The sequence below is a fragment of the Octopus bimaculoides genome, chromosome 2, assembly GCF_046866305.1.
Source record: "Octopus bimaculoides isolate indiv1 chromosome 2, ASM4686630v1, whole genome shotgun sequence".
NCBI classification, from domain to species: domain Eukaryota; kingdom Metazoa; phylum Mollusca; class Cephalopoda; order Octopoda; family Octopodidae; genus Octopus; species Octopus bimaculoides.
The window spans coordinates 163,421,444-163,447,833 of NC_142929.1; the positions used below are offsets into that span (position 1 = coordinate 163,421,444).

Here is a 26,390-nt window from a genome sequence, read left to right on the forward strand (position 1 = left end):
TTGGTAGTCACAGACTGAATTTTGTGCAGATATCAAGAGATTTTTTCAACTTTTAAACCTAAACTCAGAGCCAGTGTGGTGATTCTTGATAGAATATTGGCCAGCCCAAAGTTATACTCCCTTACTATCAGCCTATTGTCTTTGTTGAGCATTTTTATGCCATATTTTCTTAATCTTATGTTTTCTTCTCAGAATTCATTTTATTTGTGGGGCTCAAGTAAGGCTGTCTGCTGGCTCTTGTATAATTTAAAAACTTCATTAGCCACTTATATGATGACATATAAGTGACTTATTAGTAGGATAGGAACCTACACCACCAAACTATCAAATTCAAGCAGGTCCTTGAGCCACAGCATACTAACGATTGTGCTCTAATTACTCATACACCCTAGTTCCATAGACCACCATTCCAACGGCTGCAACAGCTCACAGATGAGCCTAATGGTTAATGTTCAGAAAACTGAGATCATTTGAAACACCCTTTACTTTCTCAAGACATCTCCTGTTTCAGAATCCTGGTCAGTGTCATTTCCATTATTATTGTTCAGGAAATTCATAACAGCCTCAGATAGGCCACAAATTTGAGAAAGATTCAGCTATTTCTAGCAGACTGAGTGACCACATTGGGAATAAACACGATGAATTTGATCAGTTATATTTCCTGCTTTCCACAAAAGTGAGAAGTTGTGTCCTAGTCATGACCATCTTCTTTTCTATAGACATTATCCAAAGTATTTTTTTTTAAAGATAGTGGGACATTTGTTGGTCACTTCCAGCAGTTTGAGTAACAGTGTAGAGGTTTGTTCATTGAGTTGAATTAAGGGCCCCTGTTGATAAGCTTATCACTAGATAGTGTGCTGTTATATTGCCATCAAGTTTCTATTAACAAAGGAGTAGTTAATCCCAGCACTACAAGCTATATATGACAGTGAAATGTATCATTTGACAATGATACATATCACCAGTCAGTTGAGTTTCACCTTCACATAATATCAATATAAAGTTAAATAACCTTTACTTGTTAATGGTAGACATAAGCAGCTAAATGTACAGTTAGGTGATAGTGACAGGACAAAAATTGCTAATCTTTTAAATAGTTTCAATAGTTAAGTTAATGTTAACATATTTAATGTTTGGAGTATTAAAAAGCTAATTAGAAATGAATGTGTAGATAGGAAAAAAAGAATATTAGCCAATGGTTAATATGATTTTCATCTTACTGGTAAGCATGGGAGATAATGGTGGACACATATTGAGTTTATAAATGAAGAAAGACTTCACCATTAAAAGAATAACAAAGTGAATGAATGTATAAGGCTGGATATTCATTGATGCAAAAAAGTAGAATTGTTTACAAAATAAATATCTCAGTTATGCCACCCACATAAAAAACAGTTAAGTTAGTGTTAATATATTTAAAGCAACAATTTGGTTTGAGGCTAAAATACAAGTCCTAAATAAATGATATAGGAAACATGATAGACTAAGTGAAAAAAATGAAATTACAAAATTGTAAAAGCAGGAATCAATTTAAAAAAAAAAAAGGATACATTATTTTTATTTAAAGTTAAAGTATGCAGTGAATTTAAAGCTGGGAACTCTGTGTCATCATCAATCCAGTTGTTATCTAACACTAATTCTTCCAAGTCTGTAAAATTTTCTAAACCTTTTAATGTACTGAAATATAAAATAGAATGTTAGTGGTGAAGATAGGACATAAAACATAAGGAATGATGGTGGTGAAAGTAGGACAATGTAGATAGTTATGAAAATATGAAATTTAAAAGAAAGAATGGGGAGAGACAGAGAGAGAGAGAGAGAGAGATAAATGACAAACTGACTTATAAATAAAGCTTTATACCATGATATCATTCAAGTATGTGATATTATGGTGTTATCTCATACATGTTGATATGTGTGCATGCACGTGCACAAGATAACCAGCATTACAAACCTATATGTAAAAATTTGTAATCTAGTACTATATACATAACTTTGTCAAAAAGAGAGGAGGAATCTGATCTTTTTTGGAATTGTTCCTTCAGTTAAGTCTACCAGACTAATTACCATCATCTTTTAACATCCATCTTCTATACTGGCATGGCTTGGACAGTTTGACAAGATCTTATGAGTCTAGAGGATCCATAAGACTTTGTCAAACACTGTGCTCCTATGTCTGCTTTGGCACGGTTTCTATAGCTGGATACTCTTCCTAACATCAGCTACTTTACATCTGTAAAGTGGTTGGTGTTACTGTGTTGGGTGTTTTTTTTTCTCATGACACCAGCACTAGTGAGATCACTAATAGCAACACTTTGGTATAATTTGAGATAGAATGATTGACAGACATTCTGTAGTGTTGAAATTGGTAACACAGTCACCTGGCAAGTATGGTTTGGAGATTCCATCATTGAGCCTTTTTCTCTTTCTTGTTTTAAATTGAATTTTATGATACCTAATATGACTTTATGTTAAAAATCTTACCAGTTAAGGTAGAGAGAGAGAGAGAAAGATAGAGAGACATGCACACAAACAGACAGACAGCTATAATGTGTACGTGTATGCAAATGAATGTGCATAATCTGTTTCAGAGAAATGGAAGAGAAACTAAGATAGTACAACTTACTACAGTAGATTATAACTAAGATCCAGACGTGTGGTTTTCGTACAGAAACTTTCAATTAATTTTCCTGGGATAACATGAACATCATTGCAGGCATATGTCAACTGTAGATGGAGCGAAAAGATAATAAAAATAGAAACAATTCAATTAACAAAAAATTGCTGCAACAATAAGTCATAAGCGAAAGATCAGAGATCACAATATATTATTTATGTCGTAAGAATTTAGGTAAAATAATTTGTTTCTAACTGAAGAACTCAAAAGAGAAAGTTATAAAGAATAGTATGTAAACATTGGGTTGGAAACTCTTTTGAGTAGAAAAAAGATCAGTCTCATAAGCAGCCTTTGACTTTTGCTATTATTTATAGCTTTATCTACTTTGAGTTCTACAGTTGAAAACTGTAATAATATATAATATTTAACTGAATTAAATAAGAAAATCTAGATGCTAATTAAAAAAAAACAAAAAAACTCATAGTGTTTCTTTTCTTGTTTGAAATTTTTGCCCACTATTATCACGGTAAAGGAATCTCTATGTAACACTACCACAGTGGGGAACTTTCTAACCACCATTATCACAGTGGGGACATCTCTGCCTCACTATTACCACAGTGGGAGAGTCTCTATCCACCTTAAGCATAGTGGGAAAGACTCTGTTCATCATTATCACAAAAAAGGGGAGCCTTTATCCATCGCTACCACCATAAAGAAGTTCTACTCACTATTACCACAGCAATAGAGCCTCTACCACCTATTACCTACCATTACCACAATAGAAGAGCTTCTACCTATCATTACCATTGTAAGGGAGTCTTTACTCAACATTACCACAATAAGATGCTTCTACCCATCATTGCAACAGTAAGGGAGTTTCTATACAGTAAGTGAGTTTCAATACTGCAACATGGAGATTCTACCTTTTACCACTGTAAGGATGCTTATATCTGTCTTTATAATAAGACAATGAAGGAGACTTTAGTTGCTCAACCTGATAAAAAAAGCAACTGAATCAAAAGTCAATGTTTCAAAAATCATATCTAATTTTTAAAATTGGATAATGCCAATCTAAATACCCTGTGTGTGAGTAGAAGACAGGATAGTTAAAACAGGAACCACTTTAATCAGAAGTCTAAGTGTGATCTGAGGCAAAACAATAACAATGGCAACAACTACTAACACTAAATCTTCCGTTCCTTCTTATTTACCACAGAGATATTAACAAATTCAACTGAAGGCCTGTTGTTAACGTCCCACAACTAGGTCTAATAAATATCTGTAAAGTTATTTACAATGATGTAACAACCTACAATAATTCCTTAAACACTACAATGAAATTTCAAATCATAGTGTACATAAATGCAGTTATATATTAATAGAATACTATAAACATAAAAATAATAAAAATAACAACAAACAATTATTGTTGTTGCTATAATTGTTGTTATAATTCTGTCTGATACAAGATTACAATGGAGCATTATAATTGACCTAGTTGTATTATTAATTAAAACAAAATCACTAACATTGAGTGTAGTTTTTTGATTTAGCCTTGTTTAAGTTATGTATGGGAACCTTTCCAACCCAAATAGAAAAGTTTAGTTTTTAGCTATTAAAAGTAGAAAAAAAAAGAAAAAGAAAATAAACTAAGAATAGTAAGGTCATATTATTTATTACAAACAATATTATTTTCAAGGAAATATAAATTTAGATTACTTTTTATATTTTTCAATGTAATTTTTGGTTTTGAATCTTATCTGAAATCGTTTCAATGTTTGAGTCACCAGTAACTTATATTTTTTTACAGACAATTTTGTGTGGTACATTGATTTGATTAAATTCATTTACAAAAAGATTTATTCACAGAAATAGGTTGATCTGAAAATCAATTTTTTATGCTTTTATAATTATTCAGAATTGAATTCCAAACTCTGGAATTGTTTGAATTTCAATCAAGTTATGATTTTCTGCAAGTTTGTCCTTCTAACAGTAGATTTATTTGAGTTTATATTTAAAAAATTTTGATGCTCACAATTCCTTATCAGATAATACCAACTATTTTGATCTCAAAATCAGACTGACTAATCTTTGAAAATACTGATAGATTTATTTCTGATATTTCTGTGTCAATGGGTACTAGAAGGATCACTACAACTACTTTTTTCTTTTGGAAAAGCTGTAAACCTTTTATCAAATTTATTTTTTATGTTTTTGATGGCTAGTTACAAATAACTTGCACTGATGTAATTTTTTTCTTCCACTGAAATTTATAAGTGAGGTAAAAATCAGCTAGTTTATATTATTTTCAAGGACTTTCACAAGCTCTGTCAATTTGTGCTTAAATGTTACAAAGTTCTTCCGATTACTGAAGAGATGTGTTTCTTTTTCCTTGAAAATGTTTGCTAAGCAAATCTACCATGAAATGTAACTTTACTAGCCAATCAGGATCTTCCAATTCAGGATAGCTACTAGCATTACCACAAAAAGTTTGGAAGAATTACCAAAGGTAGTCTATGTAAGCTGCAAATCCTTTCAGAACGTAACCGTTAGAAAATTCTTAGATGTTATTATGTAGCAATAAATCTGAATAAATACAGTTAATCGCTTTTAGTAATGCACAGTAACTTAGACCTCTTTGCTATTATCTCATTTACAACTTTGATTCAAGATTCATAACTTGCTTACATTTGGGAAGTAAAGTTTGGGTACAGAGTGCTGTTTTGATGAATTACACAATGAAAAGAAAGCAATTTTTGATTAAGTCATCAGTAGAATCACAAATCCCTTCTTTATCCTTTTCATGCTTGGTAACCCTTCTATTGCTACTGAAACTAAATTTTTAGTGCTTATTTTCTTTCTCTTTCAAACAATTGAAATCAGCCTAACAAATATATTTGCCACTCGCTTGTCTCTCATTTTTTTGTTAATTCAATCAGTTCTTCCAGAGAACCTTTAGAATAAATAAATCTACATAAAATGCAATCTGTCCAACATTATTTACATCACATGACTCATCACAAGCAACTGAATATCTTGGAGGAGAATTAATGTCTTTGATATGCTGTTCAGTAATATTTGATGCCATATCAATAGCTCTTTGGTTATTTTTGGTGGGGGAGAATTTTTTTATTATATTAATTATATCATTTTTGCTGTTGAAATCAGAAATTAAATGCCCAGCAATATTTTCCATTGGTAAAGGTTTTTTTCTTCTCTTGAAGCAATTTCCTAAAATCATCTCAACTTTTTCTATTTTCTTTTCCAGTTTAGAACCATGCATTTTTGTTATTCCCTAGCTGGATACTTAGCAAATGTCTTTCTAGGTCACTCTTATTGTTCACAAATTTCGCAAAACACCATAATTGTATGCCAATTGAGTCTTCAATGTAAGTATACATCTCCAACCAAAGAGCTTTGTAGAAGATCCTCCTCTTCCCATCGCCAAACATTTTTCAGATCCAACATAATGATAAACTCAATGCTACAAAAATTTTACCAATTCTACCAATATTTCCCAACATAACAGTGATAGACAGGGAAGAAAGTAAAATACAAAATTGAAGCCAAGCATGAGTCCTAGAGCAATTCTATCTGACCCATGAGAGAGAGAGAGAGAGAGAGAGAGAGAGAGAGAGAGAGAGAGAGAGAGAGAGAGAGAGAGAAAGAGAGAGAGAGAGAGGAGAGAGAGAGAGGAGAGGAGAGAGAGAGAGAGAGAGAGAGAGAGAGAGAGAGAGAGAGCTCTTAGACATTAGTTTCAAGCTCAAAGCTCACCAGATATAAATTCCTGACCATGCACTTTAAAATTTTTTTAAATTCCAATTTGAGCATGTTGTGCCTGTCTGAGATATAAGCTGATACAAGATAATAATCATAAATTGACTTATTGTAGTTCACTGGCATATGTGACATCGATACATGGATAACTGGCATATGGGACACTGACATACAGGTGTTGAGAAGAATAGTAAATAGATTAACATAGAAAGCATTCATTTATTGATATGTTTCATAATATTTATTTATTAATTTTTTTTTTAACGAAAGTATTGTTAGAACACTAATCAATCCACCATTTTGCTTCCAGGATATTTACAAAACAAACTTTTCATATTTAATAGTAAAGCAGGTGCAATCATATTTGATTTAGTCAGCCATTTGACATAAATTTATGTAGATATGTAACAAAGACAAATGCATCTATGATATTCAATGTTTGCTGACTACTTTTGTAAATCTTAGATTATATTTGTGATATTTTGCTAACACTTATACAATATATGGTGGTGAACTGATAGAGTTACTAGAGCATATTTGTTTCTGTTCTGCACTCTAGGTTTAAATTTCACTGAGGTACATTCTGCTTTTGATTCTTTTGGGGATCAATAAATAAAGTAGCAGTTCAGGAGAATGGCTCATTGAAATTTTAGAGTGTTGGCTGAGATGCCTTGTAGTATCTGTTCCAACTCTGAGTTGGAACAGATATTACCTACAGATGGTCATGTCATATATAGAGAAGGTTTCAAAGTGGAACACGACAGACTATGGCACTGGAATCTCTCAGCAGACAGACAGACCATGCTCACTATTGTTTAAAAACAGTTGTGCCAAAGATTCAGGAGCTTTGAAAATCAAACACTGTGTGGACTAAACTCACAATTCTTTCTCCAAACTGGCTTCCAGGTTTTAGAAAACTTGGAAACACCCTTAACAAAGAAATGCTGATGATAACAAACTACTAACTAACAAGCTGCTAAACATGTTTCAGATTATGAAATTAAACAAGTAGAATCTAAGGGAATGTTTGTGCCATTATATAGTCTATTCGATTCTGCAGCATTTCTGTCAGTGAGGCACCTGAATTTCTCAACCAGTCTTTTCTGCCCTTTTCAGTCTTGGACTTTCAACCAATCTGGCATAGAATTAAATATTGGTATAACTTTCAGTCAAGTGCTTAATTGGGTTTGATAATTCTGGTAGTGCCCACCTCTTCTCCAGGATATGGGTGGTATTGGTATTCAAAGAGTTTATCTTCCTTTGAATTCACCATCATCATCATCATCATCATCATCATCGTTTAACATCCGCTTTCCATGCTGGCATGGATTGGACAGTTTGACTGAGGACTGGCGAGCCAGAAGGTTGCACCAGGCTCCAATCTAATCTGGCAAAGTTTCTACAGCTGGATGCCCTTCCCAATGCCAACCACTTGCCCTTCCCAATGCCACGGGTTATGGTCTCACTTGGCTTGTCAGGCATTCTCAAGCACAGCACATCTCCAAAGGTCTCGGTCACTAGTCATTACCTTGGTAAGGCCCAATATTCAAAGGTCATGCTTCACCACCTCATCCTAGGTCTTCCTGGGTCTAGCTCTTCCACAGGTTCCCTCAACTGTTAGGGTGTGACACTTTTTCACACAGCTGTCCTCATCCATTCACAACACATGACCATACCAGTGCAGTCGTCTCTCTTGCACACTACATCTGATGCTTCTTAAATCTAACTTTTCTCTCAGGGCACTTACACTCTGTTGTGTATGCACACTGACATTACACATCCAGCGGAGCATACTGGCTTCATCCCTTGCAAGCTTACGCATGTCCTCCGCAGTCACAGCCCATGTGTCACTTCCATGTAACAAGGCTGTTCATACACATGCGTCATACAGTCTACCTTTTACTCTGAGCAAGAGGACCTTTGTCATCAGCAGTGGTAGGAGCTCTTTGAACTTTGCCCAGGCTATTCTTATTCTAGCAGCTACACTTTCAGAGCATCCAACCCCGCAACTGACTTGGTCCCCTAGGTAACAGAAGCTATCAACTATTTCTAGTTTTTCTCCCTGGAATGTGACAGAAGCTGTTCTCTGCACACTTTCAGTGTTTATAGTACCTGAGCATTTGCCACATACAAAAACTATCTTCCCAGTTAGCCTTCCTTTGATATTTTTGCACTTCTTATGTGTCCATAGCTTATACTGGGTACATCTTATAGAGTTTCTACCTACACCTTTTCTACAGATCAAGCAGGGCCATCTACCTGAAGGGATCTGTGGTTTGTCTGCCTTCCTACTTATTAAGACTTTGGTTTTAGCTAGGTTGACTTTAAGGCCTTACGATTCTAATCTTTGCTTCCACACCAGAAACTTTTCCTCTAGGTCTGATAGTAATCCCAGCAATTTGAGCAATCCTACTCAACACCCACACACCCTATCCACTGGGCAAACTGAGTAAGGGACCAGTTTAATGACCAATCACTCAGCCATGAGCAGGTAGCACTATATCACATGGTATCTCTGGCAGGTTTCCATCAGCTTGTGACGGAACTGGTTTTAACTTGAAATAGCTTTATATAGTAAGTATAAAACGTTAACAAAGTCAGATTTGTTTGTTGTGAAGAATGGGATAAGACAGACATTTCAGATGAAATCTATTAAATAAATGAAGGATCCTGTCTGAAACATAGATTTTACTCTGCTCCTCATGGACACTAACTTATTCAACTTTGTGAACATTTTGTTCAGCTTATCCTTGTTATCTACAAATTTGTGTCTAAATGAAAGTTGTAAACTTCATGACTTCAGCAGTTGAATTGGGAATACAAGTAAGATATTCATTTCATTGGCTCACCATACATTGACCACAACATTTCGTCTGATATATGCTAGCATAGTAACAGATGTCAGATAAAATATAATTATACAACACATTATAATCACATAGCATAAGACTAAACCAATTATTGAAACAGTTGATAACACAACCACTGTATATAGAATTTTTCACGCAAACAAAAAATAAATACTAATAATGAATACACAAAAAATAGAAGCTTAATCATAAAAGCAATAGTAATTGTACAAAACAAAGCAAAATTGAACAGTATAATACATCCTCCTAACTAACTGAGATTAGTCCATGGCTGGTGAAAGAAAGCTTGAGTCAAAAGTCAAAAGTTCAAACCCATTGATAATGAATGACACTGTCAGATACACCATCCAGACAAGCCAGTATTGGAGCTTTTGCATGCTCACTTGAACTGTTAGAATAGCAGCCAAATCTCTTTAAAACTACCACCTACTATCTTAAAAGAAGGATTCACTAGCTACTGTAGTCCTAGCTGTCTAAAAAGATTGCTACGATAGGTTTGCTTGATCAACAATAACTTTATCCAAATTAGTCAATGTGGTTACTCAATTTGTTAGAAATAGTTGCCATTCAGTCTCAAATTTCACCCTACCATCTTTAAAAAAAAAAGGGACAAACTGGATAGCAATGTACAAGGTACTCTGAGAAAAGACATGATGGTCATAGCTAGACAATGTTTGGTCATTAGTCTGCTTAATTAGAGCTGACTCAGGTTTAAACACCAATGTCATGCAGAAGATAAGATTGTAAGGATCTAAAAATGTTAATGGACTTAGGAACATTAATATTCCAAACAAAATTTAAAAATTCATATAACAATATGAAAATCTTTTATAAAAAGGATGAAAGTTAAGCACAAGTGTGTTTTTAATAATAGATAGTTAAATGAAAAATTGCTCCCCATACACATGTAATGTATAAACAACAATGCTATTATATAATGTGGTCTAGTGCAGTGTCTGTAGTCTATGGTACTGTAATTGCACAGTCTATCAACTTCAGTTGACAGTTACTAAAGTGGATTAGTAAACGCTCTCACCAAACTTGATCATATAAAGAGTGATCAACAAGAACTAAAAATAATGTCCTTCTAAAATGAGATATGGGGTGAATATAGTTCTTTATTTCACTATACTCATAAAGGAAACCAAACTTCATGTTCTGTTGAGAAGAGAAATGCATTCTTCCACTATATAGGCATCAACAAAAATTACACTACAATCAGAATTTGTATGAAATTTTAGAACTGGTGCTTTTTATTGTCATTGAAATACCCATCAATATGCAAATGATTGTAATGGGAAAGTATATTAATATCTGATATATTATTATACATATTATACAAGTAACTGACTTGTATAATATGTGCTGAGAAGTGTGTGGAATCCTTGCTTCTGATCATGTATGAATGAGGTAAAACAATTGGTACAGATGTTTACTCTATTCAAAGGAATAAAAAAATACAGCAAGATTTTCTGGTTAATAAAAATATCCTTCAGCAAGAATAGAAAACATTGATCAGGTTCCTCTGTCTAAAGTTAATGACACATTTGTACAAAACAAGAGGAATGATGGACCTAGAACTGATGGGTCTTAGGCTTTTGATTTCAAACAATGCTCTATTGAAGTATTTTTATGAGTATGACAGAAACACTTTCACACTCCACCATCACTATGCTGGTATGCAAAACTGATTCAGTGATTCATTCAACTGAATGGTAAGCATATGAGAAACAAAATGCCAGTGGTTACCACTATCTTATAGCGAATCATCAAGAAAATTGTGTGGATCAAGTGGCAGGAGCATACATGCACCATGGCTGGATGCCAAAATACATTCTTAAAAAGCGAGTTATTTGCAGTCAGATATTTCAATCAAACCTTCATCATATTCGCTGGAAAGTGGTGAAAAACAAAATGCAAATGATTTATTTGTGGTATATTATTAAAGAATTTAAAGGTAAATAAGACCTGTCTTCCACAGCAGAAATGTTAATGCTACTCCTGATGAAGAGGATTGACCTGCAAGAGCCCTGTGCCAATGCCACATAAAAAGCACTCGGGGGGGGGGGGGGGGGGGCATCACATAAAAATTGCTCATGCTAGTGCCATGTTAAAAGCACCCTGTATGCACTGTAAAGTAGTTGGTGACAGGAAGGGCATTCAGCTGTAGAAACCAAGCCAAATCAGACTGGAATCTGGTGCAGCTCTCCTACTTGCTAGCTCTGGCCAAACTGTCCAGCTCATACCCGCATGGAAAATGGATGTTAAAGGATGATGATGATGATGATGTGATACAAAGTATATTTTATTAATCCCCTAATGCAGGAGTGGCTGTGTGGTAAGTAGCTTGCTTACCTACCACATGGTTCCGGGTTCATTCCCACTGCATGGCACCTTGGGCAAGTGTCTTCTGCTATAGCCTCGGGCCGACCAAAGCCTTGTGAGTGGATTTGGTAGACGGAAACGGAAAGAAGCCTGTTGTATTTATGTATGTGTGTGTGTGTGTGTGTGTGTGTGTGTGTGTGTGTGTGTGTGTTTGTGTGTCTGTGTTTGTCCCCCCAACATCGCTTGACAATCAATGGTGGTATGTTTACGTCCCCGTAACTTAGCGGTTCGGCAAAAGAGACCGATAGAATAAGTACTAGACTTACAAAGAATAAGTCCTGGGGTCGATTTGCTCGACTAAAGGCAGTGCTCCAGCATGGCCGCAGTCAAATGACTGAAAGAAGTAAAAGAGTAAAAGAGTAACAATTTTTTTTTCATCACAGCAAAGGATATGATCATTAATGAAATATTTGGCACAAATTTTGTTTGATTATTATTATGTGGAGTAAATATCCAGATAGACCACATTCTATAGTAAAAATGTCCCTTAGGCATGATGTGAGACAACTCAGAGTGGTACCACTTAAACAACTATATTGTAATATATCCATTATAACTACTATGTTTTGTGTAACATCAAAATTAATCTTTTCTACTGAATATTCAGTTTAGCAGAGTTCAAGGTTATTTCAAGCATTGAATATTAAATTTTTGTCACTCTTCTTCACTGATCCTATTTTTACGTATTTTCATTTGTAGATACAGGAGTTGGACAAAATAATGGAAACATCAGTGCATATGTACAACAAAGTGTAAATGTATTGAGAGAAAAGTTGGGCATAAGAGGAATCAAATGTAGCATTCAAGAGAGAAGACTATGTTGGTTTGGGCATGTGATGTGTATGAATGAGGACAGCTGCATAAAGAAGTGCCAATTACTGAAATTGAATGGTACTTGTGGACGAGGGAGACCCAGGAAGACATGGGATGAAGTAAGGACCGGCCTCAGGATGTTGGGCCTCATGGAGGAAATGACAATGGACAGAGATGTCTGGCAATATGAGGTTCTTGAGAAGACCCACTTATGTCAGTAAAACTGAGTTCTAGAAGTGCTGTATGTCCCACCCACAAATAACAAGAAAATTTCTCGCATACCCTACCACAACAAACCAAACTACGTCTCTATATCTCTTCTCTTCCTCGCATTTCCACTTCATGCACTATACTTACCTTCCACTCCCCAATTCTGTCCTCTTGGCCCTGTCACACTGTATCATTGCTCTTTGCTAGCCCCCCCCCCGACCTGCGTGTTCCACCCACATGCCCTGTCTTACTGTATCATTGCTATCTGCCAGTCCCTGATCTGCGTGTTTCACCCACATGTAACAAGAAAACTTTTCACACCAATCTGCATCTTTCCTCTTCCTCACATTTCCTCCTTCATACACTAAGCCTACCTTTCACTCCCCAATCCTGTCCCCACAACCCTGTTTCTCTGTATCATTGCTGTCCAGTAGTCCCTCGCCACTCACTTCCCCTCCTCCACACTCTCTAATCACATTTCTTTTGCAATATCCTACCACTTATATTATGATGTTCAAACCTCAAGTCTCTGCACTAGCACTTGCCACCATAAATATCTCTCTCTTCCTTTACTCAACCATCCCATTTATATTCTGATCTCCCATCCCTTGTGAGTATGCCTGGCAGTTTGCCATCATCTCTATCCTGCTGTCTCCCAGTCTCTCTCTCCTTCTCCTACACTTCCCTCAGGTTGGATAACCATGTGCAGCAGCACACCTGTTTCTGTCTTCATTCTCTCTCTCTCTCTCTCTCTCCAGCCAAGTAACCTTGTACCTCTTCTACAGCAAGACATGTGCTTCTGTCTCTCTGTCTCACTACAACCTTTCATCTGACACAAGATCACCTCCTCCTTTGCTCCCTCCCCTCTCAAAAGATTTTTTTGTCTTGCTAGGTATTTGGTGATGCCTGTAAAGTGGTTGGCATTTGGAAGAGCATCCAGCTGTAAAACACCTTGCCAAAACTGACCTCACCTGTGCTTGTGCCATGTAAAAAGCACTAAGTCCACTCTGCTGAGTGGTTGGTGTTAGGAAGGACATCCAGCTGTAAAAATCCTGCCAAAACAATCACAGAAGTCTGATACAGGTTTCTACCTGGCTGACTCCTGACAAACCAACCCACCCATGCCAGTATGAAAGGTGGATGTTAAATGATGATGATGATGTATATATATATATATATATATATATATATATATATATATATATATATATATATATATATATGTATATATATATGTGTGTGTGTGTGTGTGTGTATGCATATGCGTATAAAAAGCAATGAGTGAATCAGCGGTGATCTGACAAATATTTTGAGGCGTTTATGTATTTTTTTGCACTTTGGTGATGTCCCTTTGTACCCAACATCAATACTGCTCCTTAAGAGATTAATAAAACAAAGAGTATCACACAAAATTACCGAAATCACTATATTTAACAAAGTCTTAACATTGTTACTCCAATATGGTTGCAGTCCATACTGAAAGAAGTAAAAAAAAGATATAAGCAAATGATACATACTGCTGATGTGATATTTTGTAATTCATTCTAATTACAATTGAATTGTTTCCATAGACTAATAACTTAAGAGCATTTACACAGTCTTAAATCTGATTTACACTTACTAATCTTTTAGAGGTGAATTTTTAAAATATGTCAGCTCTGTGTAGAAAACAACAACTGATGCAACCCTAATCCATGGTTCATTCATGTTCAACTTGTGTAAAGATTCAAAAGTGTGTCAGATTGCAATGTTTCTTTTTTTATGGTTTAAATAAGAGAACAAGAACTGCACACATACAACTTGCAGGCCTTCTGAGACAAGTGAAAATGATGAGCTGATATTTAGATTGAACAACTGTAAGTCAATAACTATAGACTGTAGGAATACTGAGAGCAAGAAAGAAAATACAAACTTGACACTCTAGAGGAAATGCTGGCATGGGTTGAATGATTCCAAATCCACTTTCAATGCTTTGGTCAAACTGGGAATATAGCAGAAGATACTTGCTCAAGGTATCACACGGTGGGACTGAACCTGGGACTATGCAATTGGGGAACAAACTTCATACCACACAGCCATGCCTACATCTACTATGCATAAACACCTTCACTCACATGCATACATATGCATACACATACAAACATATATATAAATACATATATATAAATACATATATATCGATGTGCACAAAATTTTCCTGCCAAAAAGATATTAATATAAATGATATTAAATGTTATAAACACTAATTTGAGACATTTTGTTACTCATTTCTGCCTTTCAAACATCTGCTAGTTTTCCCTTCTCTCCAACCCTTTTCTCACTCTTGCTGCAATACTGAGTTGTTATTTAGCCCTAATCCAGCACACCTCTCAAAAGTATTCAAGATATGGCTATCCTGTCATTTACTCAGACAAACTATACCTAGAACTACATTATGCCACCCCCCCCCCCTTTTTTTTTTTTTTTAGATAATACAAAAATTTGAGATTTTGAAGGAGATTTGACTGCTATTCCTAACTGGAAAAGTGATATCAAAGAGGCCCATTTATTAATAAATGGTGACTATAAATGTTGTTGGTTAGTCCCTAATTGGTCCTAATTAAGCAGAATTATGATCAAAGACATTCCACTCATGACCATTCCATCTTTTTTCTGGCCATAATATACAATGTGTCCATAGAGCAAATATTTTAAAATGTATATCTACTATACGAGAATAATGTGAAAAGGAGAGATATGATAAGAAATTAAACAAACCCCCAACCCCAACAAATAAAAAAAATTGATAAATTTGGTATTGAATGATCTACATGAATAGATCTGTCAAACTGTTATCTCTTTGGTTAACTTGTAATACAATTATTACAAGGAAAATTAGAATCAGATATGAAAGGGAAGCGGAAATCCTACATATGAAGTGTTTTATCAATGTTCTTCAGTTATCAAAAAAGTTTTTAAGTGTAGATAGAGACTTACATAATGCAGCAAAGAAATATACACTTAAATCAACTAAAATTACAACTCTAATGAAAAGTAAAAAAATACTAGTGCTAGTGATAATTCTTGTCAAGAACAATAGGGGGACATAATTGAAAAATCAAAACAGTAAAACTTGAATGGGAACATGTTATGAGTAGTGAATCTGATCTTTTGTAAAAATCACTTTGCCTGATATTAAGTTTTGTTTCTTTCACTAAACTAGAAAAGGGAGAAGAATTTACCTCAATTTTTCTCCTTCACTCATTTCAAATCATTAAATGATGAGTCAACAAGAAAGTTACTACATAGTTCCTTGCCCTGCTATAAGTAGAAGCAACACTTTCAGGTTACATACAACAGTGTCTTAAACAGGCTAGGACACATTGGAAAAATGTAGTCGTAAATATATAACAAAATGGGATAGTTTTAGCTGGAATGCATCTGACCATAAATGAACCCTTCAATCAGGATTGACTTGTGACTAAATAACCACTTAGGTACAAGAATGTTTATAGTCTAAGATCTAAAATGGGCAGACATTGAAACTTATGTCTTCAGTAAAACCTTCAACAGTAAATGCAATAGAGATTTGACTGATAGAGCCGAGTGTATCATGGATCCAAACTAGTTTATGCGATGATATTGGATCCAAATTACTTTATATAATGATATTAAGATTCAGTTAGGGTATCAGAAGTTCACATACTCAAAAGCTAGTAGAGGTCCAAAGGACATGGTACTTACAGGGTACACTATTGCTGTCTGCTTTCACAAGCTTCTTATCTGACCAATCTTTCATAGGAGTGAGTTTGGAGCATTATATGTTATGCTTTTAGGAGACATCAATGTCTATCATCAGGACTGACATGGGAAGCAAACAATAGATACTGCTGGCCATTGAACACTACAGCAGATTCTTAATAACTAAAAAGGGAAGACTATTTTTGACTTTGAGTGACAGACTTATCTGCACTTACCACAACTCAAGTATACCTGGGCACCTTAGTGCAGGTGAACTCGTATGTCCTACAATGCTATGAACAGAAAGGGTTGATACTACAAAAGAGCAAACTTTTGGGAGATGAAATGACACTTTAAATTAAATGACTGGTGAAGGACCCTAAAAAAGGTATGCATTTGGGATATAGCAACTATATAAAATGTTATGGGTTTATCCTTTCAAATGACAAGCACAGGAGAATCTGAAAGAATTATCTCCTCTGCCATCAACTGAAAGAGAGAATAAATGAAAGGTCACACAAGCAAGATACAGCCACAAACAGGAAGAGAATCTGATGAAAAGAAAAGAATACCAGAATGAAGATAGATTTGATAAATAACAATATTAGCAGCTAAACTGGTAGAGCATTGTAAACTCTCTCTCTCTCTCTCTTCTCCCCTCTCTCTTTCTTCTAGAACAGGACACTCCCATCTCAATCCCTGATCCTGCATACTTAGCAACAAAAGGAAAAATCTACAAAAGTAATTGTAAAAAGGATCCCCCACCAACACCAGGCAACATAATAAGGTATAATTTTCAACTTAAAAGACATCATAAATACAAGCCAACAAAACCCACCAATTCTGGTCATACAGCAACCAAAGTCCTGAAGAAGTATAGCAAGGATGGGTTAGTTTCTCATGTCACCTATTTAAGTGCTGCCTTACAGCGCACGTTCAAACCTATATTTCCTGTGACATCTATACATAAGGTGGATTTTAAAGAAGAGCCCTAAAGGACTAACACATAACTTTACTTGAGATCACTTGTTAAGGTTATCTCTACAGATATTCTACAGAAATTATAGCTAGTACTGATTTTTGTTACAACATTTGGACCTTTGTGATTTGACGGGCAACATTTTTTTATGTAGTGTTTTTGGTACCGAAACACTTTCAAACTTCGTATACTTGTATATTTTGTGGTATAGAACAGATAATAAATTTTGTATTCAAAGTTATTTCACGTTAAAAATTGTCTTATTTCGATAATTTCAACTAATCCCTGACGTCTATTCAGTTGAATACAGTAACTGCTGTGACGGTGTATATGGTATTAATCCCCGTTAGTTCTGACATTACCGATTAACTAGACTGTTCGTAAACAAAGGGGAAAAAGCCATCAAAATACCTGAATATTGCCTGCACTTGTTATTGGAGCTACCAGAATTATTAATGCACCTCCACCAAGTGCTTCATTTCCTAGAAATAGCAGCCAAATCTTCTTCAAATCAAACTCTAGTTTAGGGTTAGGGTTTGGGTTTTAGAGTTAGGGTTAGGGTTGGGGTTAGGGTTAGGGTTAGGGTTATGAGTGAGGTTATGGGAAAAATATACATACACAGATACCCACAGCGTAATTTATTATATAAACAATATATACGTATAAATTACGATTAAACCGGATGAAATATGTCACAGGGAATAACATTTTTATGACGGGCCAGCACTGACTGTATTCAGCTGAATAGACGTCAGTGATTGGTTGAAATTACAGAAATACGACAACTATAACATGAAATAACTTGCGATGTACATTTTTTTGTTAAGAAGGCTAAGAGAAAAAGTTGTTTTGTATGACACATTCTACCAGTGTCCCAAGTTTGAAAGTGTTTCTTTAAGAAAACAAGTGTGGCCCGTCAAATCACAAGGATCCCAACATTTTGTATTCGAGACGTGAGATGTAAACAAACATTGAGATCAAAGATGAAAAAGGTAATGGGCATATATGCCATATTTCAGGGGTTTTTGCCCTTCCATCAGCACCCATCTAACTCTTTAATCTTTTACTTAATAGTCACAAGTAAAGTAATGGAATCAGTAATCAGTAAATAACTGCTGAAAAATGGACTCATTTCTTGATGACAATTTGGCTTCTGACAATACTAGAGTACAACAGGTCCCACTATCCTTTCTCAGATATGGAACAATCACTCAGACATGGATAAGGAAATACATGTTAGTCCTTAACATTTAAAGAACACTGAAGAACAATCTATTACAACAGAATTTGCAAGAAACTGAAATCAGTGGAACTGTAGGAAACTGTTTAAGTAACTGCAAAGCTATCTTAAGGAGGTCCATCAAAGTCACTCTTTCAGGATACCCATCAACCTTACTCTGTCTTCTAATAGTCCTCATTGGGTACAATGTCTGTCAAAACATGCTGAACTTTTACATGAGTGACTTTATGTTTTTATGGACATTATTCACTTGTGAGCTCAGAAGGTGAGTGTGACTTTTCAGCAGCCAGCTGAAGTTGAGACTTAGAATGAAAACTTGGGTGAAAGATAAGCCAATCAAACCACTTGAGATACTCTTCTAAAGCATTCTTGGACACAGCAAGCTTCTAAGATAATTTGAAATATCAGCAAAGTCATGGTGTAAAATTATCAAAGAGAAAATGATTATGTTCTTTAAGGAGAATGAATTGCCAGTTGGTAAACTAGATACAGGCTGACTCGTACAGCTCAGACAGTACTACAGCTAAAAGCTACTCAAACAGTCAAAATAAAGATATGATCAACTTAATCTTTTTAAAGCCTTTTGATTAAAAGTAAAGAGAGTGGTTATACAACTTATTAAGGGAGATAGATAAAGATTTTTCAAACACTGGTACCCTTTAAAAACATTCAAACAATTCTGAGTAGGAACACTCTTGGACCTATAACTGTATGTAACAGCTCTATTAGACATTTTTTATATATGCTGATCATCCCAACATCTCAAAAGTAACTAAAATCATGATTTCACATAGATGACACCTAAACCTATCCAGTCTGAACTTTGTAGCAGGAAAGAAAAGGGAGCAGCTCAATCCAATTCACTATTTCACTAGAAACAATTCCAGAAAGAAAACTAATCACGCTAAAGGTGGTGCCCAAGCATGGCCTCGGCCTCTGACTGAAACTAGTAAAGTAAAAGAAAAGAAATATGGGGTCTAGTACAGCTCCTGCCATTAAACTGTTCAACCCATGCCAGCATGGAAAATGGATGATGATGATGATGATGATAAGTGTGTGTGAGCGTGTGTGTGTATGTGTGTAAGTGAATATATATATATGAAAATATTCTTCTAATGTACACATATACTAATCTATATATCAACAAAAATATGTAGTTAAACACACACACACACACACACACAAATCAAGGCCAGATTAAGGCCAACAGATGCCCTAAGCATAATCCCTCAACTCTTTCATTCTGAGACAAGATGTTAATAAGACAACAAAAGTGGATTGTAGAATAAAAGATTAAAATTTCAGTTTTCTTTCAGGTCAAACCCAACTGCTGTATCAAATATAATGTTTCTTTTAATTGTATTTAACACTAAACAGCAGCAAGCAATATAAGTATATAGTTCATTGATAACTAGGGCCACAAGAAATATTCCACATTTTCAACACTAAATGTTTGACATTAAAAAAATAAATGCTATTGTAAGAGAAATATACAAATTGAAAAATTTGTTGAAAAATTATTTTTACAGAGATTGATGTTTTTGAAGAAGAAAAAAAGAAATTCTAATGAAGTAATATCAGTATTTGTCAGAAGCAAAATATTCCGCTTGTTTCTAACATTGAAGATATACAACGATTTAACATATGTGAATCAAAATGTAAAATAATATTTATTGTTGCTTACTAAGTGCAGATTTTAGTCTACAGAATTTTGTTAATAGTTTCACTTCTAATGACTTTCCTTATTAGCTTTCATTCTTCTTCCAGTTCTGTGTAATCCCAGAGCTGTGGAAAATTGCCAGTGTCATTCCCCTGTCCAAAAAAGGAGATTACACATCACCTGCCAATTACCATCCAGTCAGTCTTACAAGCTGCATTGCCAAACAGATGGAGTCCTATGTCAGAGAGACAATTTGAAATTTCTGAATCTGTCACAGTCTTAGTTGACCCTCACAATTTGCATTTATCCCTAACTCCAGCCGCTGTGGCCCACTCATTGAAGTTTTTTGAAGACATCACCTGAATAACTGATGCGGGTTGGTGGATGACTTTGCTAAAGAATTCAATTCTGTGCCATAAATGACTAATGACAAAAACTCTGCAATGAGTGTGAAAGATGGTCTTTATAACTAACTGGTTGAAGTATTTCACTGTTGGAGATGACATCTGGTGTAACATAGGGATCTGTTCATGGATTCCTCTTGTTGCAAATATATTAATGACAGAGATGCCAAATTGAAGAATGTTACAGTGCTGAAATATACAGATGCCACCAAGCTGTACCTTGAGATAAAAAGAACATCCAATATGTCACAGAACTTTCTTGCAATCAGACCTGAACACAATGCAACAATGGATTACTGACACTTGTACTGCATTGGAAAGGTAAAAAAAAAAAAAGAAAAAAAAAACAACCTTGACAAATGGAAACTGCATGGACCAAAAACAAAACCCCAAAAAACAAAACCACTGCCATGCAGTCTACTCTCACTTCTTTAAAGTATCTATTTCTTGATTGCATTGTGACATGTGAAAAATGAATTCTACACAACATGTGCACATATTTTACAGCTTGTGCATAAAGAGGAGAAAAAGGGCACAAACATGGTCTTCAAGATGATATTGAATTTTTTAAATAGATGGTTATTTGCATGGATACACACATTTTTTCCAAAGAAAGACAAACTTTGCAAATTACTGTGCACACCCACACCCACAGTAGAGAGAGAGAGAGAGAGAGAGAGAGAGAGAGAGAGAGAGAGAGAGAGAGAGAACATTGTCCAGAACTCCAGAATTCTATGCTGCCAGAACACATAGACTAGTTCTTTGTAAGCAGAAATGTGTTGATTCAAATAGTTATTATTTCAATTAATTAAATTTTTTTTTCTGAACTGAGATATATTGATTTAAAGTTGATCTTTAAATACTGAAATTATAGCAGGGTCACCAAGGCATCAGATACAATACCTTGTAGTATTTGGTCCAGATTTCTAAGCTGTGGAGTTCTCACTATCTCTCTCTTCTTTTTTTCAGTCAAATATGTTATAGAATGAGAAGAGTAAAAAGTAGATTGATTGATTGATGTATGTATGTAAGTATGTATGCATGTATGTACGCACATACATACATATTAAGAATAAGGAAGTTGACAAGATTTTGGATGATAATTTAGTGTTGTCATCTCTTTTTGAGAGATTCATCATAAATGATTTATTTACAGAAAATTCATGCTTTTTATATATGTGTGAGTTAGTTGAAAAAATCTGAATTTGACTCCAGATTTTTTTCAGCTAACTCACACACACACACGCACACACACACATGGTATGAATTTTCTGTAAATAAATCATTCATGATGAATCTCTCAATAAGAGATGAAAGTGCTAAATAATTATCCAAAATCCTAACTACCTGATTGTCTCAAAATATATATACAAACACATACATGAATATATACACATTACATACAATAATGTATATTTATATATATATATATATATATATATATATATATATATACCGGAGTAAGCACATGAAATGTGCAACAAGGTGGAAAAAAGAGTACTCAAATACCAGAGATAGAGTAATATGCTTTATTTAAAAGCAGCAGAAATATAACAAAAAAACCGTTACTCTGAGTTTCACGTTCCCGTTCATCAGACAGTTTTGTTATAACAAAACTGTCCGATGAACGGGAACGTGAAACTCAGAGTAACGGTTTTTTTGTTATATTTCTGCTGCTTTTAAATAAAGTATATATATCATCATCATCATCATCATCGTTTAACGTCCGCTTTCCATGCTAGCATGGGTTGGACGATTTGACTGAGGACTGGTGAAACCGGATGGCAACACCAGGCTCCAATCTAATTTGGCAGAGTTTCTACAGCTGGATGCCCTTCCTAACGCCAACCACTCAGAGAGTGTAGTGGGTGCTTTTACGTGTCACCCGCACGAAAACGGCCACGCTCGAAATGGTGTCTTTTATGTGCCACCCGCACAAGCCAGTCCAGGGGCACTGGCAATGATCTCACTCGAAAATCCTACGGGAGCCAGTCAGGCGGTAGGGAAAAAAACCAAGTTTCAAGAACTCATCGATGAAAATCCACTATCACATATAGAAAAATTAATAATTAAAAGCACAATAAATGAGTATAATATAAAACAAAGTAAATATCATAAGATAAAGATAGTAAAATGACTACACGTGTTTCATAACTAATTTTCAAATAGAAAGGAAATTTAAATCGATTAAAATAAATGAGGGCCAGTCAGGTGGTACTGGCAACGGCCATGCTCAACACAGAAATTGAAAAGGCATACCATAATCATGGCTTTGGCCAACAACCACAGGGACAAGGAAGCAACCAACTTCTTGAACATGACTAAATTCTTCATGTTCAAGGTCAGGAAAAAACTGGAGGCTTCTGGCAGATATGTGTCAACAGTAGCCAAGAGAAAGAAGCATTCTCAGGGATCAGATGTCATCAAGATGGATGACTTTGTCCTGTAGGTCCACATCATCAGTGAGAACTCAGTCAATAAAAGCCATCACTAAGCAGCTCAATATGAGCAACACTCTCAGATGTGTGATGCACAAGTATATCAAGTACAACTTCTATATGATGAGGGCAGTTTGTGTCCTATAGGAACCATGAAATTGCTTGTTAGATAAACTCAAGCACGCCAAACATCTTTTCATGCCCTGGCTTTTCTTCAATGAGAATAACCAGAACCAGAATGTGAACAAGAAGAATGACAGATGGCTATACGTGGACCTTACAGAAGAACCCATGGTGATACAAACCAAGTTCCTGTTGTCTCAGATGAGCCTCAGTGTCATGAGAGACAATAGCCATGTCATGCCACCTCACTTCTTCCTGCAGGACCTCAGAATTAATGCCACCACCCATATCAAGATGTTACACCTGATGGTCAAGTCTTGGGTTGAGGAGTGATCCAAAAAAGACTATGTGTTTTGGTAGAACTCTATTTCCTTCTGCATGGCTCTCATGACCCAGGAGGTGCTGACCACAAATTTTTATGTGGCCTCTTAGTCTTCTTGATCAGAACTCATAGGACTACTATATCTGAGGTGTGACTGAGAGAATTATTAGCCAGCAGTCTCAATACTGACAGCTCATTGAAAGCTGCTATTGTAGATGTAATGGGCAACACAAACAAGTATCACTGGATTTTGGCTGAGAATAGTTCTATTGAAAATTCTATTTCTTTAATATATCTAATTACACATATTTTTTTGTTGTTATATATTTTTCAGTTAATATTGACATTATTACCCAGAAACGAAATCGAAAATAAAATAGTGCAGTAGGTGTAACAAAAGGTGAAGGAAACGAATATGAAAACAAAAATTCCGGGAAAGCAACGGTGAGTGGTGGATGGAGAAAAGCCTTCAGAAAATTCACAAGATCTGATGTTTTTTCCCTCGTAACTTTTAGGAAAATGGGATTTTTTTAATGAAATTTTATATAAATATATTTCAAACGGTATAGATTACGATTATAAAGAAATTTGTGGGGGAAATCTTTTCCGAGGGGGTGAGGAGAGGATTTCGAAAAATTCACAAAGATCCAATGTTTTTTCCTCGTAACTTTGAGGAAAATGGATATCTTTCTACTTCACACCCACGTAGGAAACGAATCTGAAAACAAAAATGCATGGAAAGCAACGGGGGTGGGAGAGGACTTCGGAAAATTCACAAGATCCGAATTGTTCCCTCGCAACTTTGAGGAAAATATATTCCTTTTGAAATCACAAATTAGGCAGGCAGACAGACAGACAGACAGACAGATGTGTGTGTGTGTGTATATATATATATATATATAGTAGAAGTAAGGACCCGAACCCTTCAAAGAGATATTTAGCATCTAAGTTCCTGAGGAAAAGCCTAATTTGTGATTTCAAAAAGATTATATTTTCCTCAAAGTTACGAGGGAAAAACTCAGATCTTGTTAATCTTGTGAATTTTCCGAAGGTCTTTCTCCGCCCCCACCCCCGTTGCTTTCCTGGAATTTTTGTTTTCATATTCGTTTCCTACACCTACACGTTGCCCTATTTTATTTTCGATTTTGTTTCCGGGTAATAATGTCAACATTAACCATTTTTTTCTATTTAATATCTTTGTCAGTCCTTATATTCTTATTCTGTTCTCTTTACACTATATATAAGCATACGTACACAAGTGTAACATCCCCACCAACTTTGTTTCCTCAAAACTTTCAGAAAACTGGATACTACAAATTTCCCAAAATTTCAAGTTTCATATTGCAGATATATATGTAATGTATGTAATTTTGTATGTATGTGTGCCCACCAATTTTTGTCTTACATTACATTTCGATATTATCGTAATCTACACGTCAGAAAGGTATTTGTAGAAAATTTTATTTAAAAAATACTCATTTTTCTGAAAGTTACGAGGAAACAAAATCGATTTTCAGAAACTTATGTCCTTCATCCAAGGAAAAAAAACTTTCGCAACAAATTTCAACATAACTGGAATCTACTCGAAGAAAATTTCATTACAAAATATTCAGTTTTCTAAAAGTTACGAAGAACAAATTTGGTGGTGGTGGTGGTGGGGCACACTTGTGTAGGTGTGTACATGTGTGTGTGCGTGTGTACAATGGAGCAATGTTGGAAATAGAGAGGATATGTTGGGGTACGACGTATACCTACTTCTCAGTTTCTGGATTTTATTCGTTCATTATCTATTATTATTATCCTTTGTCAAGTTTCTATTATTCAGTTATCATAATAAAACACATAAAAAAGATTAATTTATAATACTTTAAGAGAAGTTCAGTATTCTAGCTGGAACAATGGAAATTAAGGGATTGGAGTGTCTGCAGGATGATTTTGTGAAGGATGAAGTAAGGTATTTGATATACCTGTATTTATCTATGTTACATGAAGTTCAGGATTTAGGACAAATGAGGCCCTATGCTAATTAAGTTATGATACATGCTCAGGAAATTCATCTTATTTTGGACGGGAAGATGCCCCCCCCCCACTCAAACACCTGGTGAAACGGGGCTGTGTGCTTAAGTACAATGGTAAATCCGGCACTGGTTACATATAAAGTACATGTCACTGGCCGCTCCGAGTTATTTCTCTTCATTTTTGTTTAAATTACAGTAAGGATACTGAACAAAAGAAATTTTCAATGTAAACAAACTTATTCACAATGCGAACTTCTACTTTTCCGACTCATTGTAGTTGTGTTTACGTAATAATAGGATAAAATCTGCAATAAGTCAGTGACTACATTTCGTCACTTTTAAATTCGATACATCAAAATTACTGGTAAAGTACAACTCAACAGGTAGTCAGTGTTATGTGTGTGTGTCTGTATTTAGGCAGACAGGTATGTATGTATGTATGTATGTATGTAACATACGTACGTAAACGTGACGTTTATTTTCTCACAAGATGAAAAACAACAATAAAAGTTAAAGAAATGGGGGGGGGAAGCTGTTTTAGCAAATGCCTTCTACAATAAACTTCGTCAACACAAAAGCTTGTCAGTGAAATTGGGCGGACAGAAATTGTGAGAAAGTTAGCACGATGAACTGTAATTGAAAGGGCTAACCTTGTCATACACTATCACACTAATTCTGACTGAAGATTGAGTTTAGAGTACAAAGTGTCAATGAAATACTTAGTGTCAATAAAGTACACGAGCAATTTAGTTGATTGAACGACTAGAATATGGAATATCGACTTTAATAACAATTAGATCCAGGCCAGCCTGGA

The 26,390-nt window shown here is 35.2% G+C and overlaps 1 protein-coding gene across 1 annotated transcript in view; it reads right to left on the minus strand.

The window, feature by feature from the left end:
* Positions 1-26,390, minus strand: part of LOC106871723 (leucine-rich melanocyte differentiation-associated protein) — a 40,963-nt gene that overhangs the window by 13,908 nt on the left and 665 nt on the right. Inside the window, exons 2-3 of the mRNA XM_089347994.1 lie at positions 2,627-2,727; positions 1,551-1,677 (exon numbers count right to left, since the gene is read on the minus strand). Coding sequence (XP_089204120.1) covers positions 1,551-1,677; positions 2,627-2,727 — 228 coding nt within the window. The remainder of the gene's footprint in view (positions 1-1,550; positions 1,678-2,626; positions 2,728-26,390) is intronic.